This window comes from Ambystoma mexicanum, chromosome 9, assembly GCF_040938575.1.
Source record: "Ambystoma mexicanum isolate Mex_15411 chromosome 9, UKY_AmexF1_1, whole genome shotgun sequence".
In the NCBI taxonomy this organism is placed as follows: Eukaryota; Metazoa; Chordata; class Amphibia; order Caudata; family Ambystomatidae; genus Ambystoma; species Ambystoma mexicanum.
The window spans coordinates 601,010,383-601,027,392 of NC_090931.1; the positions used below are offsets into that span (position 1 = coordinate 601,010,383).

Genomic DNA, 17,010 nt, shown 5'->3' on the forward strand with positions numbered 1-17,010 from the left:
TTTTTGCCTCATTCTTCTCTAATTTGGGTTGCTATACTCTTGAGTTTAGTAACATATCCCTTCTTCATTGTGAAATGCCTTCTTGGGTCTTAGGGTTCTCCGTCTCCTCGGGTGATTTACTCAGAGTATTTCTTCCCTTAAGCACTTCTTTTGGCTTGTATACCCATTTATAACATTCTCTGATATTCTCCACTCTTTACTTCTTGACTTATGCAGTGATTACCCATCTTTCCGGGGTATTTGTGCCCCAGTCGTAGAAATATCTCCTTCACATGTATTTGTGTTTCTCTTTCGCACATTAAAGTTCCACTTTATCAACTTTAAATTCAATGTCTCATCAATATCACTGGGACGTGTTTCTCTTGTTTCGTAATGATTTCCTGATTGCCTCCCAGTTCTCTGCGTTACCTTTGAGTCTGCAGAGGAATGTCACTAGGGCCTGTACTTGTTCGGGCTCTTGGTTTGCTCTGCTTCCCATTCTGCTCAACTTCTCTGGATTCCCGCTCTTGATCCTCCTTCCCGGGACCAGTTATGGGTGTGGGTGAGCGGGTGTCTTGCTGTTTTCTTAGCATTGTGGTTTCGGCGTTGTTGGATGGGTGCTCTGCCCACCACAAAGGGGCTGTTGTCACGCCTCCACCAGGATTTGGATTCCTGTCTCCTCGGCTTCTCACTGAATGTAAAGGTGGCGCCTCCAGCGTTTCAGTCTCATATTCAGGCCACTACTGAAAGTCACAGGCTTGCAACTCTCCTTGGCTCCACCTCTCACTGGTGTCATGCCGTCAGGGTCTTGCCCTGCTTACGCTCTCTGCAGACTTTGTCTCTCCTCTGCGTGTCTGTCGTATGCAGTTTACTCATCTCAGTTATATTGAGATCTCTCCTTAAAGAGACATATCCTCCTTGTTCGCAAATGTATATTTTAGTTTTGTCTTCTGTCAAGTCCCTGGATTCTATAGAGTTCTTCATATCTGACAGTCCCATATACGTCACTATGGGAAATGGCTTGTTACGTAAGGGGAAGTCTCTCCTAGTGAGATCCCACTTTCCCAGACAATCAGGGAAGGGTCTTGCGAAGTGGGCTCCCCTCCCAAGCCTCAAATGGGGATGCCCCCCCCCCTTGTTGAGAAGGGACGTATTTCCTTGATTCGTCAGATATGCCTTTCGGCTTTGATATACAGAAGGACATCAGAAAGGGTGAACATCTATAGGTTTCAATTAAAACAAAAAGGACAACTGCTTTAAAAAGGGTCAGGGTGTAAATTCTCAACAAAAGATGGTGAAATGTCCCATCCAATAGACCACCTGTCCTTGTCTGGATTCCATGATCTAAAAGCCTCGGAGATACAGAACCCCACCTCACTTTTTACCTCCAAACTTATTCTCAGACTCACATTGAACAGGTTGCTTCTGGTCTTCTCAATCCCAAGGATATAGAGTCCAGCACATTTCCTAACACACCAAGCAGCAATTCTGTCCTGCCTCCCCTGCTTAGAGTATTATTTGTGGCATTACTAGCAAGTGTTTGCTCACGCATCGCTATAGTATTCCCAGGACACACCTACCAGCAAGTATTCCCTCTACCACTGCTTTAGGGTATTTCAATGACACACTCATGCCAGCAAGTATGTCTTCCCTGTTGCTTATGATATGATAGGTTATTTATAATGCGCTTAATACCGAGAGGTTTCTAAGCGCGGACCCGGGGATTGAACCTGTGTGCTCCGTGTCGTCTTGCTTCCAAGGCGAGCACGTTGACGCCGAGCTATCCTCCCGAGACAAAAGGGTCATTGTTAGACCACTTTATTATAGTCATCAGCCGGGATCACTCATAGACCAAAGTATCAAGCCTTACCAGGCTCTTTCCTGGTCTTTGTTGCCAGCAAGGGTCGAGATATACTCAACAGGCTTGCATCTTGCTATCCTCTTCTCTGCTCATCTGGCCACAGTGGTAGCAACCTGAACTATGAAACTGCCTGTGGTTTCCTGTGCTCTTTAATAGTGCCAGTGATTGCTAACAATATCTCCTAGGACTCCTGATTGATGCCTTTAGTGCCTCTTATCCTGTGTGACTCGCGATTTGCCCTGCTCCAGTTCCCTCATGCGTGTCTTGTTCCCCCGCTGCTGAAAGACACTTCCTCTCTCTCTTTTTTGTTGGAGGCACTGATCTCTCGCCTGATGGTGAATGAAGGGTTTAAAATGCCAGTCTACCATCTTGGAGTCAGGCTGAAGTGCCTGACTGCCTGTGCAGCTCTGAGGTTCCCACTGCGCAAGGCAAGCATATGCAGGGGTTCTCATTTTGTAAAGGAGTGTAAGCATCTGAGTGGGGTTCCTTTGGTTGAGCTCAAGTCTCATGTGAACACTCATTGACTGAGCCCCTCTCTCCTGATCTGCACAACATATGTCTGTGTGGGTATGGAGAAGGGATCTTGTTCTGCCCCATTGATGTGGTTGTAAGTGGCCAGCTAGTCCAACTATGAGAGCGGAGTAAACCATTTACAAGGTGTTACACTGGCTCTTGACTGATTGCATGAGGAGCCTAAGGGTCCTGTTCATTCCCCTGTGTGATCTAAGTGTGTGGTTGAAAATGTGTCTGGGATACACTTCTGGTCTCATCATGCATGAGGGCCAGTGAGATATGGAGGTGCTCTGGGGGATCCCCATGGACTACCTTCATTTAGCCCATCACGTGGACTGTAGGCATCCCTGGTCCCCCTCCTCCTCCCGCCCACTTCATGATACTCTTAGAATGTCACTGCATTGAAGGACACTACAGCACTCAGATATGTGCTAGCCCTGGCCAGCAAAAAGGCAACACTGCTCTGCTGAGCCACTAAGCCGTCCTCTTATTAGAAAACCTACCAACACTTAAAGGAGGAAACCACCTCACCATTGGAAGGATGTTATGCGGCTGATCGACAATAAAACAATCTCTGCTTGTGCCTCTGAATATTTGGTAGTACTCAGAACTCCATAAGAAATCGAACTCCGTCCTAGGGTCGCCAACAGTCCAACGTGGCAAACCAGAATTGCTAGACGAAGAAGCAAAACCAAGTCAATGAGGCGAGCATCACTGCTGTGAAAGCACTGCACTGCTAAGTGCATACCTCGACTAAAAGAGGCACTGGACTGTGGTGCAAATACAATGAGGCAGGGGGAGCGGCCCAGCCCAAGCTAACAAATGATTCTCTCCGGTTTAGTTAAGGATCCCATTTCGATTAATATACATATGTACATGAAATGCCTATGTGGGAAACCTCTGGTGCAGGAGGGGATGGTCTCTAGGCCACCAGAGACCATCAAATTAACATCCAAACCAAAAGGCCTGTTGTCGCCAACGGGAATCTCTTCTGGCACTCCTAACGGACTAAAGCCCTGTACCTCACACAACGAAAGTCACACTGTACCGGGGTGCATCAAACTGAAAACCACACTACGGGGATGCAGGAGCCTCACAATGAAAGGAAGCATACTGTGTACAGTGACTCGCATCGCGCTGGCCTAAAGGAAACCACACTGCCCTGCGAAGCACAGAAATCACATTGATTTTTTGAAGGTCCTTAGGTCTAGTCATCCTAAGTCTCCCAGAGTCATCCAAACGTTGAACCCTTGCTCACTGTGCTCAGAGAGGCACAGCCCCACCTCGCTGATGAGGCCCAACGAGGCTGAAACACGTGTCTGGGGTTGCTGTTGGTACTCTTGTTCAGAAGGGAATTGCCATAGCATTTCGGTGCTGGACTGCCCAAGTGGGCGGGACAAAGAATGAAATGCAAATTGATATTTCCCATCTGTGAAAGGTAGTGAGCTAAAGTGTGGCTGTGGACTCTCCAGTGGGTACCTACCCAAAGAACAGGCCATTTTTGCTGTGTTCGTTCTCACAGAGCGGCGCCCATGACTATTTTTTTAAAGTAAGCATACTGTGTACAATGACACGCATTACTCTGGTCTAAAGGAAACCACACAGCGCTGTGATGCACAGAAATCAGGCTTAAAGGAAACCACACTGCTGTGATGCACAGAAATCAGGCTTAAAGGAAATCACACTGCGCTGTGATGCACAGAAATCAGGTTTAAAGGAAACCACAGTGTAACGTGATGGACATGCATAAACTTAAAATAAACCACACTGCAATGAGCTGCATACAGACATATCAATCTATAATTTACTGGAGTGCGCATGCGTTATACTGAACGCAAACCACACTGCACTGTGATGCGCATACAGACAAAGTAAACCCAACTGTTTTGTGAATGCACAAGCCCCGAACTGCCAGTGCACCACACTGCACTGTCATGCACATGCAGCGGATGGAAAGCAAAGCCTCTGCCTTGCAGAAACCCAAGTTTCAGAATATGAAAAAACAAAAATGACCTTGGATGAGATGTAGGTTTGTCAGCCCATCAAGGTTCCCGCGAGAGGGATAATCGATGGAGTGTTCCTTGTGTTACCAGAAAGCCTGAGATGGAATTACATCCTGACACTTCCACCAGAGGACAGTATTGCAGACCTGTGTTCCACCGCAGCATTTCCCCCCTGTGCCAAATGCAGGTCGTATTCCCTTACTCCAACCACCAGCGCATACATGCTGTAACCCATTAAACAAGCATTGGCAAAGCCAACTTCTTTGGCTTCGTCTTAATGGTTAAAATAGTGCAAGCTGAGGGCGAAAATGCGTTTGTATTTTATGCACAAGATTACCATGTTGCTACCAATGGTATTTACAAAGATTGGAATTATGAAGGCAATACATACAGAAATAATTAGACCGTGAGTTTTGCCAAGAGATTTAATAATCAAAATCGTTTCAAAATACACTCACAGCCTCTATGATGAAAAAAAGAGAGAAGGCTGGCGACTAAGTCTACATGTTTGCAGCCGGCAGAGAGGACCAGGCTACCTCATTCTAGTGACCTTTAGCGGTCATTAAAGTATATCCATGAAAACCATCTAGCATATAAGAGCTCGGGAGGATAACTCAGGGGCAATGTGCTCGTCTTTGAAGCAAGACCAAGCGGAGCAACACAGGTTCGATCCCCGGTCCGCACTTAGAAACCTCTGGGTATTAAGTGCGTTATAAATAACCAATTACAATTATAATCAATTCACCTCCTCTTTTTGGCTATTTCTTCAACATCTTTTTGTAATGGCCACCGGAGACCATTAAGCCTACATGCCTTCCAGGATTGCCCGAGCATGCTGTTGAGCCCTCGTGCATCCCAACATTGCACCATTGTGTCCCATATACTTACTACTCCAGAGCTGCCTTAGCAATAAACCGTAAGCCATCAAAAAACTTCATTCCTTCGCTTCTGTCTAGAATTGAGCTCACATATTCTGACTAACATGCATCCATACTATCACTAAACACCCTCTCCCTGCTGTATCCTCTCCCTCTTTCTGCAATCCCTTTGCCCCCTTCCCATTACTCTTACTTTACCCTTGTTCACACCCTTTCTTCCAGCAGTCTAAGCTCTGGTTACTCTGGCAGGTGATATAGTGGGCCATTTTACACACAAGGACAAGTGCATTGAGCCTACTACAATGGGGATTTGGCACAATACAAAACATATGAACACAATATAATTCCTACCACTAGCCAACTACTTTGAGCCACTATCAACTATCAAACAAGTTCCATTTAACATCACACAAATTGCTTCCACTTAACTTTCCACACCAACCATCTAACCACCCACATCTAGCCATGGTAAGATCACTTATAACCATGAAAGAAATGCATTTCCCTTCACTTGGCAATTAACCTGCACAGGACCACATGCCCTGCTTTGAAAATGATGGCCAGTACATTGGCAATAACGAACTAGCGCAGTACAACCCACAGAATTCATAATCCTGTCAGTGTGTGTCCTCACCCGCCTAGCCCCACGGCCGTCTTCTTCAGTTTGGCACAGAGGAGGAGGTCAGTGAAGAGGAAGACATGCCGCAACTTCCGTGAATTTTCCGACAGCTCCACCAGGAAGCCATCTTTCACCAGCTGACGAACCTGAAATGAGAAGACACAATGTCAAAACTATGGGGAATAAATGATCTGGCAGACTGATAAACCCAGTTAGAGACAGGAGGGCAAGCTTGTCAACATGCAAACCACAAACTTGCTTCCCTCTTGCCTTGAGATCAGGAGGAATCAAGATGCAGCAAATATGTGAGTCTACGGTGCCCTCCCCCAAACCCTTAGACGGTCAAATCCAAAACCAGTTCTTAAGAACATATGGGAAACAAGGAAGGGATATGATCGGGTAATCACAACCAAAAGACAGTTAAATAATGCACCATTCAGGTCACACTTCTTCTCATGCCCATTTGAAGGAATACACAAGCTTTTGCAAAATGGCACCCATTTCCTAAATTTCTCAGCATGGTCCTATTTGAACAGATTTTGCCTGATTGTGGAGGATCAGCTGTGTTACTGTACACGGTCAGTATTATAAAGTTAATGCTTCCCAGGATGGCCTTCTTGATCAAAATGCAATCTTTTAATGTAGCAGGAAGACTACACATGTTAGCACACCATCGGTATTACCCCCAGAAGAACATGATGGCTACAGTTCACACTGGACATTCCCTACCACATGATTAGTATGTAAATTAGAACTCAGACAGCGTAATTGAATTCCTTATTTTCTGTGATTTTAATATCACTGCATGCAATTGTATCTACCAGTGTACTGGTTCCATGCCATTATAGTTTTTTGGTTGGTGCATGCTATTTCGGCCTGGTACGAGGCCCAACACCCATGGAATGGACGCCTTCTATTATATTGTTGGAAGGTTCCTTCACAGTTAATGATTTGTGATCATATAGCCAGCATCATTGTCATTCAGAGCTGCACGTTTGAAATTGGTCTTCTATCCTTTCCCCAGATAGGATTAGTTTGTGAGAGTGTGCTGTGGAAACCAAAGGCATCAATCTTATGGAGAGACCTCCATCTGGCCATTCCCCCTACATCTCTGCCTTACTGGGATGAAATAGTGTGCACTGTGCTGGATACAGATTCCAGCTGGGCCAAATGGTTCAAAACCATGCATCTTATTTCCAGGCCTAGTATTCCTCCGGTCTACCTCCAAATCCGGAGAAATATGGATCTGTTGCCATTATTTACAAATACCCTCTGAATTGTGAATTATTAGGGAAATGTAAAGAGAGAGTAAACAGATCCCTCTCCTGCAGACCAACTAGAACACCCTACATCAACCTACTCTGAGTGTCCAAAGTGAAACCAACCAGAGCAGGCGGCGCCAGCTTCCCTTTCATTGCCGCGAGGCAGTGGAACTCCCTGTCACTCCACCTTAGAGCTGAACCATCCCACCCCGCTTTTCGCAAAGCTATCAAGACACTGCTATTTGTCGGAACCTGCATGCTGAACAGCCCACGCACATAATATGTCATGCAATGTCCATTACAGTACGCAGTGTAATGTCCATACATGCAATACATTATGTATGCTCCATGTAACTAAGTCGGCTCGTCATGTAACAGCTCCTCAATATCCCCAGGTTGTTTGTGTGATTTATAAATGCAAAAAAAATAAATATATATATAAGAATAAATGTATAAAGACCAAATCTGGCTATGGTCTCATGGGCGAGTGGATTATCAAGGTGCCTTATGGTACAACAGGGGTCTGCAACCTGTGGCTCTCCAGATAATTCTGTACTATGACCATGATACCGTACTATTGATTAAACCTGCTGGGGCAGATGGGAGTTGAAGCGAAAACACCTGGAGCACCAAAGCTTGCAGCCGTTGGCTGTAAAAGAAGCCTACCAAGCACCACTCTCTGTCTGCTGTACTTTGAGCCCCAAGACTGAAAATCCAGAATGTGCAGTATCATTCGGCAGCAAAGCATCCCTTCTCTTTAGATGGGTTGTCCAGATGTCATGTGAGCACATGAGTTGCCCTCTTTCACCTGCTCTTTTCCAGTGTAGAAATTAGTATGCACCTGCCCTTATTTATTTACTAGCAGGAACCTTGGTATAAGGGGCTCCCATCTCCACAAAACAACTCTGATGGGAAATAAAGAAAAGCAAAAAGCTGTGACATCGAAGATTTCACAATCAGAGCAAAGGAAACTGCTGTTCTGCAAGAGCCACTAGAGAGCAAGGCTCTTTCTGAATCACAGCCACCCTAAACTATAGACATTTGACGTAAAGATTGGCATTTGCATTTCCTGTAGTTAAGTGTCAACAGCAGATTCTTCCCCAGGGCAACTGGTTCATGGATGTGCTCTTGGTAGTGGGTATGCCAGCTGTGGTGAGTCAGGAGTAGGACAAGGACTGATCTTCCGTGTTGAGGTATGCTTTATTAAAAGAAAAGTGATAACTCTGGACTCTCTCCCAACTATGCGTTTTGCCCACCTAATAAAAAAAGAACTAGGGTTCCCTGTCAAATGTCAGCGAGTTCAAAAGGAAGATCTGTCCTCTGTTGCAACTACTATCAAAACAACGAAAGCACAGGGGAATGACTCCCTTCTCCTGTGGGCTGCTTCTCAGCAACTTCACTTCAGTAGAGTAGTCACAGGTAATTCTTGTTAACTACTTATATCACATCATATAGTTCTGATATTGGGGCTGTTTAACTTTCAACAGGGTCTTTTACACTTGGGGTCACCCTCTGTTTTATTCTTCTGTTTTGTGACCTTTGGTATTTCTGTACCCCTCTTTCCTAGGGGCAATTCCGTTATTTTCTGGTTCACTAAACTGGAGACATTTTCTCTATTCAATGTCCAAATCTTTTCTCCGGCTTGGCCAAGTAGGACTGTTCAAATAATGATTCTCACTCTTTTCCAACACTTGGCAATTACTGGGATGACTGTTCCAGTAATGATTGCCACTCTCATGGGGTACTTCCCATGCTTGATCTGGACTTGGACGAGTATAAAAGTTCCTCTCATTATTTTCGGTTCCCCACCCGGGTCTCCTGCTCTACCAGTTACCTTTCCACCTCAGTGATTGCATCACCAGGCTTGCGATCGGCACAAGGCCTTCGTCAATGGATGGTATGTTGGCTTGTTTTTTCCCCCTTCGTTCAGCACACTCCGCGGAGCCTTCAGGTAAGTGGTGTTGGCATTGTTTAGGGACTCCCAAGTCCACAGAGCTTTGGTCACGCCACCACTTCTCACTCGGTCACTCTTTGCACCGTCTGTCAGTTCTTTGGCTTCTCCAGTCTCAGGTCTTCCTGAGCATAAAATACCCGGCCTTGCACGCCAGCTTCCTCTCTGCACCTGAAGCTATGCATCGCTGCCTCCTTCAGTTGCCCTCTCACAGCGAATCTGAATTTCCTGGGCTTCGCTCATGTTCAGGTCTCCTACTTTCCAACTTTTGACATGGCTGTGGGTCTTTCCCGGCAGATTATCAAAGTTCCTCTTCTTCTCTGTCCTGCTCACACTGAGTTTCAGGACAAACACTAAAAAGTGGCTAGTTATGAACGACATTGTGCCTCCAGGTATTTAGATTACACTGAGGACCTAATCGCTTTTTCTGCAATGTACTTGCTCGATACAACAGTATACTTCACCTTACTTGCCTGACTTTTGTAAATCAACTGTGAATACATTTTTCCTAACTTGCTGACCTGTCTATGTTTTAACCTAAATTTGTTATGCTTATATTATGTATCAATTTTTGTATCAAAGCGGTCTTGTAATGTGCCCAGATACCCGAGGGTGTGGTGCGCTTTATAATTTTTTTTTTTTTTAAACTAATACTCGAGTGGTTTTCTTCATTTCAGTACTGAATAGGTATCCTTTTTGATTTACTGTAGGGTTGTACTGACATTAGCACCCTGGGAGGGGGCGCTGTTCAGGATGATCGGAACACGGGCTGTATTATATAGTGCAAGCGTGCGTTCCGAGTAGCCAGGGTGGGCAGCACACCCACCCTTTCCCACTCAGCACCTGTGCAGTTTTCTACATAGGTGTTAATGGTGACTTTATTTTGTAAAAAAATAAACATACCTTTCTTGTGCGGTCCGGCGCTGTAGCAGTGCTGTTCTCACGATGTCCGTTTCCATGTCGATGACATCACAGTCATCAACATGAAAAAGTGACTTCCTGTCAGCAGCACTGCTGCGGCGCCGGGCGGACCAAGAACAGTACATTTGTTTATTAAAAAAAGGTTACCATTACCACCCGTGTAGGGCACTACATGGGTGCAAATGGGAATACGTCCGTTAGTGGTATGCCAACACTTTTGGTAACTGCACTGCCACCCTCGTTGCACTCGGGCCCTTAACTTGGGTGGCGGAAGTGTTTCCTACAGGGTCGGCCTGCCACCTTGGGGCATTTCGCCTCAATAACAAATCTCAGCTTGCTCTTCAGGTTTTCTTCCAGTAGGTGTTAGCAGTGACGGTGAGTTGGTTCCGAGTTCCTCATCGGAACAGGAGTCCTTGTCCACACAGGAGGAGTCTTGCCCCGATGAGGTCCCGTTTGCCTCTACCCATAGGAAGGGTATTGCATAGTGGGCTCACCTCCTTAGCCTCACAGGGCAAGGCTTCCCCCTGGAGAGAAGTGACTGAATTCCACGATAAGCCACACAGCCCACCCTCATCGTGGGTCTTAGTGCACCATTCTACATTTCTTATCGTTTTTGTTACTTATCCATGCTTAACTGTATCCTTCCCCATAAAGCATCACCTAAGGGTCCTGCTTTATCATATTAAGCAGGAGAAAGGTTATTATATAGATACAATAATTGTACTGTTCCTGGGTGGGGATGCCCTTCGTTTTCACTTTTTGCTTTTATTTGAATGTATTATAGACATAGTTATTGTTTTTTAGATCAATGAACAGGCTCAAATATTTGACTGTGGCTGGTGGGGAAGAGATTGGGGGCCTCAAGGAATGGTAGGTTTGAGGGGGGACAGGGAGATATCCAGTCCACGATTAGATCCCTGCCTGGAGGCGAGAAATATATACCTCCCAATTCCATAGAGTCCACCAGAAACCTTACTCATCCAGTCAGCTGTCACACCAGCACCCACCCAGGAAAGCCCCACCGTAGCCCACCATACAATGTATTGCACCAACAATACTGAGGCGTTCCCCACAGAAGGGTCAAAGAAATGGCGTGCCACAAAGGACCAGGAGAATGGGGCACAAATACACGGAGACACAGAGGACTGATTTGCTGACGGAAGCTCTCCTACTTGGTCCGAGCAGAATCCACGTACCCATTTGCAGAGTGGGGGTTTCACGCACTGTGCACCATCATGAACATGGCGTGGAGAACAAGAAGCCCTCGCAGGTGCAATGAAGAGACCGGAGAACACTTGCCGTGTAGGTATAAAGTAGGTATAAGTCAGTTACTGTCAGAATAGTGCAGGCGACAACTAGGAGCACTCAGCCGCAACAGTGAACTTGCATGATCTGAAGATGGCACCGGCTCGTTTATGCCCTCGGATCTCAGAGTCCCTCTCAATCAAGCCAAGCAATTAGGGGAAAACACATATGTATCTGATGGGGAAGACAGGGTGCAGATCAGGGGTAACAATGCAAGGGCCCAACCAATCCCCAATATTAAGTCATTTTAATCTGATAAAGCAGTATAACAGGAAGCAGAAGGAGACCAGCAGTGAAGGAGTTGGGGCAGCATTACTAAAAGGTGGCGTGTTGCTAGTGATCAACAGGAGAAGAGTCAAGCAGGTGACGGGATAAGGGCTTGTAGTGGGCTGAAAGCAGGATGAAATCTTTGGCAGGGGCGCTTATGATAACTGCAGTCTGAAAAACACCTTGGCAGCAAGCAAGACATTGCTGTCCATGTTGCTGAAGGTCCACCTAGGTCACAGGATTTAAATGAGAAGCATTGACTAGGTAGAAGCATGCTGTGACCAAAACAGATACCAGAGGGAGAAGTTAACAATTACCAACTCTGAGAAATAAGAATGCGGGTGTGTTTTAAATACCCTCAGACAGTGAAATGAAGGATGCTTTCAGGGAGCGACAACGCAGGACAAGAGCAGGCAAATAGACTTTGAGAATAGGACATTATTAGGCCATCTTAGAATAGACCATTGCACTAGATGGCATGTCTGTCATAGAACCTCCCTTTTATGTTGTAGGTTGTGTCCACATAGCTCCTGTATGAATTCCGCCAGCCCTCCTGGCAAGAGAAAGACATATCTTGGGCTGTTTCTTGTGTCTCGAGTATCTGTTGTATCTGGACTATGACACGGTCTATTACTCTGCAGACAGGCAGCGCTCACAGTTTGCTACCACACCCGGAGCACTGCCACAAAGCCATGGTTACACCTTGTGCAAGACTTGGGAATCTTGATTTGACTGGACATATGTTACAGTGCTCAGCGAAGCCAAAACCAGCTCTCCCGCTGTCTAAGGAATGACCAGAAAGCTCAAACATTAACGTGTTGATCAATGTACACTTTATTGCCTAATCCGGAACCTAAGGCAATGACAGAAGAGAACTCGGGCTGGGAATCGAGAAGCACAGTTAAAATAAAGAAGACAAATCAAAGGAGGGAAGTTGGGAGTAGTATTGAAATAAAGATCGCTAGAGTCGGTATAGAAAGAGCAAAGAGTTCTATAGTCATTCGGGGTGCTTGTATGAGCCAACAGGTCTTGAGAGATCCTGGTGAGAGAAGGAAAAAGGGGGCATGAAAGAATATCGGGACTAGGCCATACTTTACAAACATTCACCAAACATTTTAAAATGCAGATTTGAAGAGCATCACCGGAAATGTGAGTACATCTCAGTTAGCATGGCACAACTCACCAAAACTATTTCCTTTCAAGTAATGGCACCCTAACAAGTCCTGCGAGCATTGTTCTAATGCTGGCCAAAGCAGCTCCCCTTGGCCATGCAATGAGTGGTTCGTGTCCGGCCACTTCTTTTTACATTAAAAAAGTCAAGCGGAGAAACCAAATGTGAGGCCACACATGATTGGAAAAAGGATGCCCTGGATACCACAGCATTGAAATACTCCTACAATCCTTAAATCGTTCATTGTACATTACAGATGTGCTCCCTAGTATTCTTTTTAACTTTAGGAACTTTTTATCTAAGTAAATATTATTAGAGCTTTTGACAGTACAAGGCTATCAAATCAGTTTCTGGAGATCTGAAGAGACGTGTCTGCGCCTTAAACTTTTTGCATTAGAAAAGAGTCCGGTAGTTTTGGCTTCTTTGCAGGAATGTTTAATTGTACCCAATAGCCTGAAGAGAACCACGCCCTGGACATCCACCACCAGAGAGGGCTGCTTCTAAAGGGTATCTGGTCATTGCATCGAATGAAATAGCATCGAATGCCGTAACAGAGAAAGAAAAAGCATCGAATGTTTTTTTTTTTTTAAAAGGTAAAGGAAGTAGTTGAATTAAAATGGGTTTTAAAGGTTAAAAAAGGGGGGGTCGAGGGAGGACCCCCCCCCATTAAAAAAAACCATGAAAAAATGCATTTGGTGCTTTTATTTCTCTGGTATGGCATTCGATGCAAGGACTATAAACCCTTCTAAAGTTAGATGTCTGGGCATCATATGCTTAAGAACCTAATCCTAGGACGCCCACTAACCATCTGCAATCAAGCCTCTTCCCCACGTACATCATGCTACCTGTCCCCTCCCCTTCCCCACGCAAGTAATGAAAGTGACGCAGCCACGCCCTCTTCTGACTGACACTGCTATGCAGAATCCGTTCAGATCGCCAGTTCTGCATCCCTGTGCATATACCACCACACCATCTGAATCTGGGCCGCTGATGACGCCGCCCCCTGTCAGACGGGGGCTTTCCCGGCTGGCACTACGCTGAGAGAGTGACGGCCCTACTGTTCCCTCTCTGACCTGATTGTATTTGCACTTCCGGCGCACTTTATGGCCACAGCAAGCGGGTATGTCTCCTCATTATGTACATACAAACACAATTATGCCTCAGGCAGCGCACTTTATGTAACAACGTCACAGCAACATAATCTGCCTACATTATGCCGTGAATGGAACTTCCTCATATCCGACTTACTAGGATTATATCCAGGGCTTTAAGTGGGGTAAGAAATCGAGGGGGCGAGGGGGGCTCATTTTGCGGCGTGGCTTGTGCAATGGGCATGGCCTTAAAAACGTACACAAACCATAGTAAGGTACGCAAACATTTTATATATTTGTATGCGTACCTTACTATGGTTTGAGTAGTATGCAAGCCATCTTTTATAAACATAGAAATATATAACATATTTCTATGTTTATAAAAGATGGCTTGCATACACAAACCATAGTAAGGTACGCACATAAATGCTTACATTTATATATTTGTGTGCCTTACTATGGTTTGTGTACTTCAAGATGGCTTGAAAAGTACATAAACCATAGTATGGTACGCACACAAATATATAGGATCTATAGATTTGTGTGTGTACCTGATGGTTTGTGTACTTTCCAAACCATCTTTGTTAAACATTTCTAGGTTTATAAAAGATGGCTTGAAAAGTGCACAATTCAATCCATCTTTTAGAAAGCTTTCGAGGACAAAGCCAGAGGTGTCTTTGTCCGTCGGCAAAGCTTTATAAAAGATGGCTTGAATTGTGCACTTTTCAAGCCATCTTTTATAAACCTCGAAATATGTCAAGGAGTCCCCAGGTTCGCCGAGGGTTAAAGACGCCTCGGCGTCGGCGACCTGGGGAAACAAAGGCACAAGAAAGTTAGTGACCGACAGATGTGCCAGTCAGCTTCAGGGATGCTGTGGTTGGCTGAGACTTCCGTCAGTTTGCCTGACCTAATGGTGGGCGCATCTAATACATCCTACCAATGTTGTGGTGGGACCGGGGGGCCTCTACCCACTTAAATCACTGATTATATCAGCATTTTGCTGCTTATACATCTTACCTGCAACTAACCTACCATAACTGTTGCAGCTCTTGCTGCAAATGTAACACCTACTATGACTATTTCAGCATTTTGCTGTAAATATAATCCACCTACCATGACTGCTTAGATCTCAGCGTTTTGCCACAAATGTAATGCAAACGTCTTACAATGAATTCTCAGCTTTGTGCTGAATATGCAATTTACCTACAACACCTAATGAAAACGGTACCACCATTCTCACTTGAACTAGTGCCTAGAGGCCCCGGGGCTTTGTGCGCTGCTATAAATGCAAAAATAAATACATTCAAAACACACTATTTTTAAGTTCATGTCCCAGAAACAACCTTGGCCCCACAAACAGTGGTAGACCAGATTATACAATCTGGCGGGAGGACTCTGCCCAGTTGTTTGGTGTACCGTTACCTTCCCTGTGCCTCAAGAACTGACTGACATAAAATGCAAGCACTGAACCCTGCTACAGATTAGCGAGACTTGGGATGTTCAAAGTTATATATATTGTGGAGAAGTGACCACATTGAGTTCGCTACAAGGCCCGTGTAATGGTATCCCCATGTCCACAACAGCAGCTGTGTGTAGAGAAAACCTGTCCCCAGGTAAAAAAAAAAACTCTCTCTTTGGGGCAAAACAAAACACTAAAAACTGCATGTTCCATAATTCCCCTCTTGAACAAAAACAAAAACTGGATTCAGGGAGTGGAATTCTGGACCCATGAGTTGTTAAACTATATAGAAGACACAATCATGTCACCTAGGACAGAAAGAAGGCTGTAAAGCAAGCACGAGCCATTTTAACAACCCAGCAAGAAAGGGGCATCTCCTATTATCCCCCTTTCCCAATAGAGGAAAACCATGACTAGACTAGCAAAACGCACGTAAAGATTGGGATGGGACTCAGATATAATGGAGAAGACCGGGGCAACTGCAATATAGACCAAATTGGGGAAACCTAAGTGATGTGCGCTCACTCAGTGCTCCGTACGATTTTGAATCGGGAAAAAAATATTAAGTATGGTTTTTAATGATGAATCTTTCATTCTTCTTGAACAAACAATATTGCAGAAGCAGACTTTAAAAACGCGGGCCAATGCATTTCAGAAATACATCCTTCATCAGAAAAATAAAGAAACAAAAATAAGGAGCAAGTTACCTACCTGTTACTCCTCTGCAGGGACGGCGAATGAATCATGCACCACAACCCAGCGTCACTGTACATCGCGGTGTGGCTCCTGCAGCCCTAAAGTACTGTAGGAAGGTCCTGCCACGGCCAGAACGTTCTTTATGCTTTTGTGTTACAGCCACAAATGGAAGCGCTTCACAGTATGGTGCAGAAATCAAAAGATTACACCTCTGCACGTCACGGCCCCACAGCTCCTAACATATCTGCTGTTATTGGCCAAGGCTGGATTGGCTCACGCCTCCAAGGTGCATTTGGCGGCTATTTCTCAATACACATGGTCTCTGGACAGACCCACGCTGTGGTCTCACAGGCTCATCAAGGAGTTTCTGAAGGGCCTCTCTGGGACTTTTCCACCAGTGAAGGCATCTGCTTGCTTGGGAGCTCAACATGGTTCTAACTAAGCTCATATGGCCTCCATTCGAACCATTGCATCAAGCACCTCTGATGTTCCTCTAATGCCAGTTGCGGCCCGCCATGCCATTTTGTCCGGCTCGAGAGGCACAAAGACTTTCCTAATGGAGGGCGGCCCGCAAGCAGCATCGGCCGCCCTCCATTAGGAAAGTCTTTGTTGTCTTTCGGGCAGGACAAAACACTGGCCCTCATTGGTTCAGTGCACACGAACCACGCAGCTTCTATGAGCCATGTAGTGCGTGTGTGCTGCACCAATGGAGGGCCAGCACTACGGCTGGCGTGGCCAGTAAGGTTTGATGCCAGAAGGCATTTCAGCCTTGCTTGCCACGCCAGCCGTAGTGCCAGAAGCCTCGCCAGCGTTCCAGCACGTCTGGGTAAGTACATGGTGGGGGGGGGCTGTATGTTTGTGTGTCTCTCGGGTCCGTCCTGACTGTTTTTTGTTTTTGTATGTATGTTGAGATGCGGAGGTGGGGGTGGGTTGTGTCGGGTGTGTATGGGTGTATTTGTATATCTGCCGTGTATTTTGAGATGCGGGGGTGGGGGGGTTGTGTCGGGTCTGCTTGAATGTGTTTGTGTGCAAGT

General features: G+C 45.6%; 1 protein-coding gene across 6 annotated transcripts in view; it reads right to left on the reverse strand.

Annotated features, from left to right (window-relative positions):
• The window catches only part of ABR (ABR activator of RhoGEF and GTPase), a 1,582,060-nt gene that overhangs the window by 482,346 nt on the left and 1,082,704 nt on the right, over positions 1 to 17,010 (reverse strand). For all 6 annotated transcript variants that reach the window (XM_069615233.1, XM_069615235.1, XM_069615234.1 and 3 more), the window contains one exon: positions 5,869 to 5,999. In XM_069615233.1, coding sequence (XP_069471334.1) covers positions 5,869 to 5,999 — 131 coding nt within the window. The remainder of the gene's footprint in view (positions 1 to 5,868; positions 6,000 to 17,010) is intronic.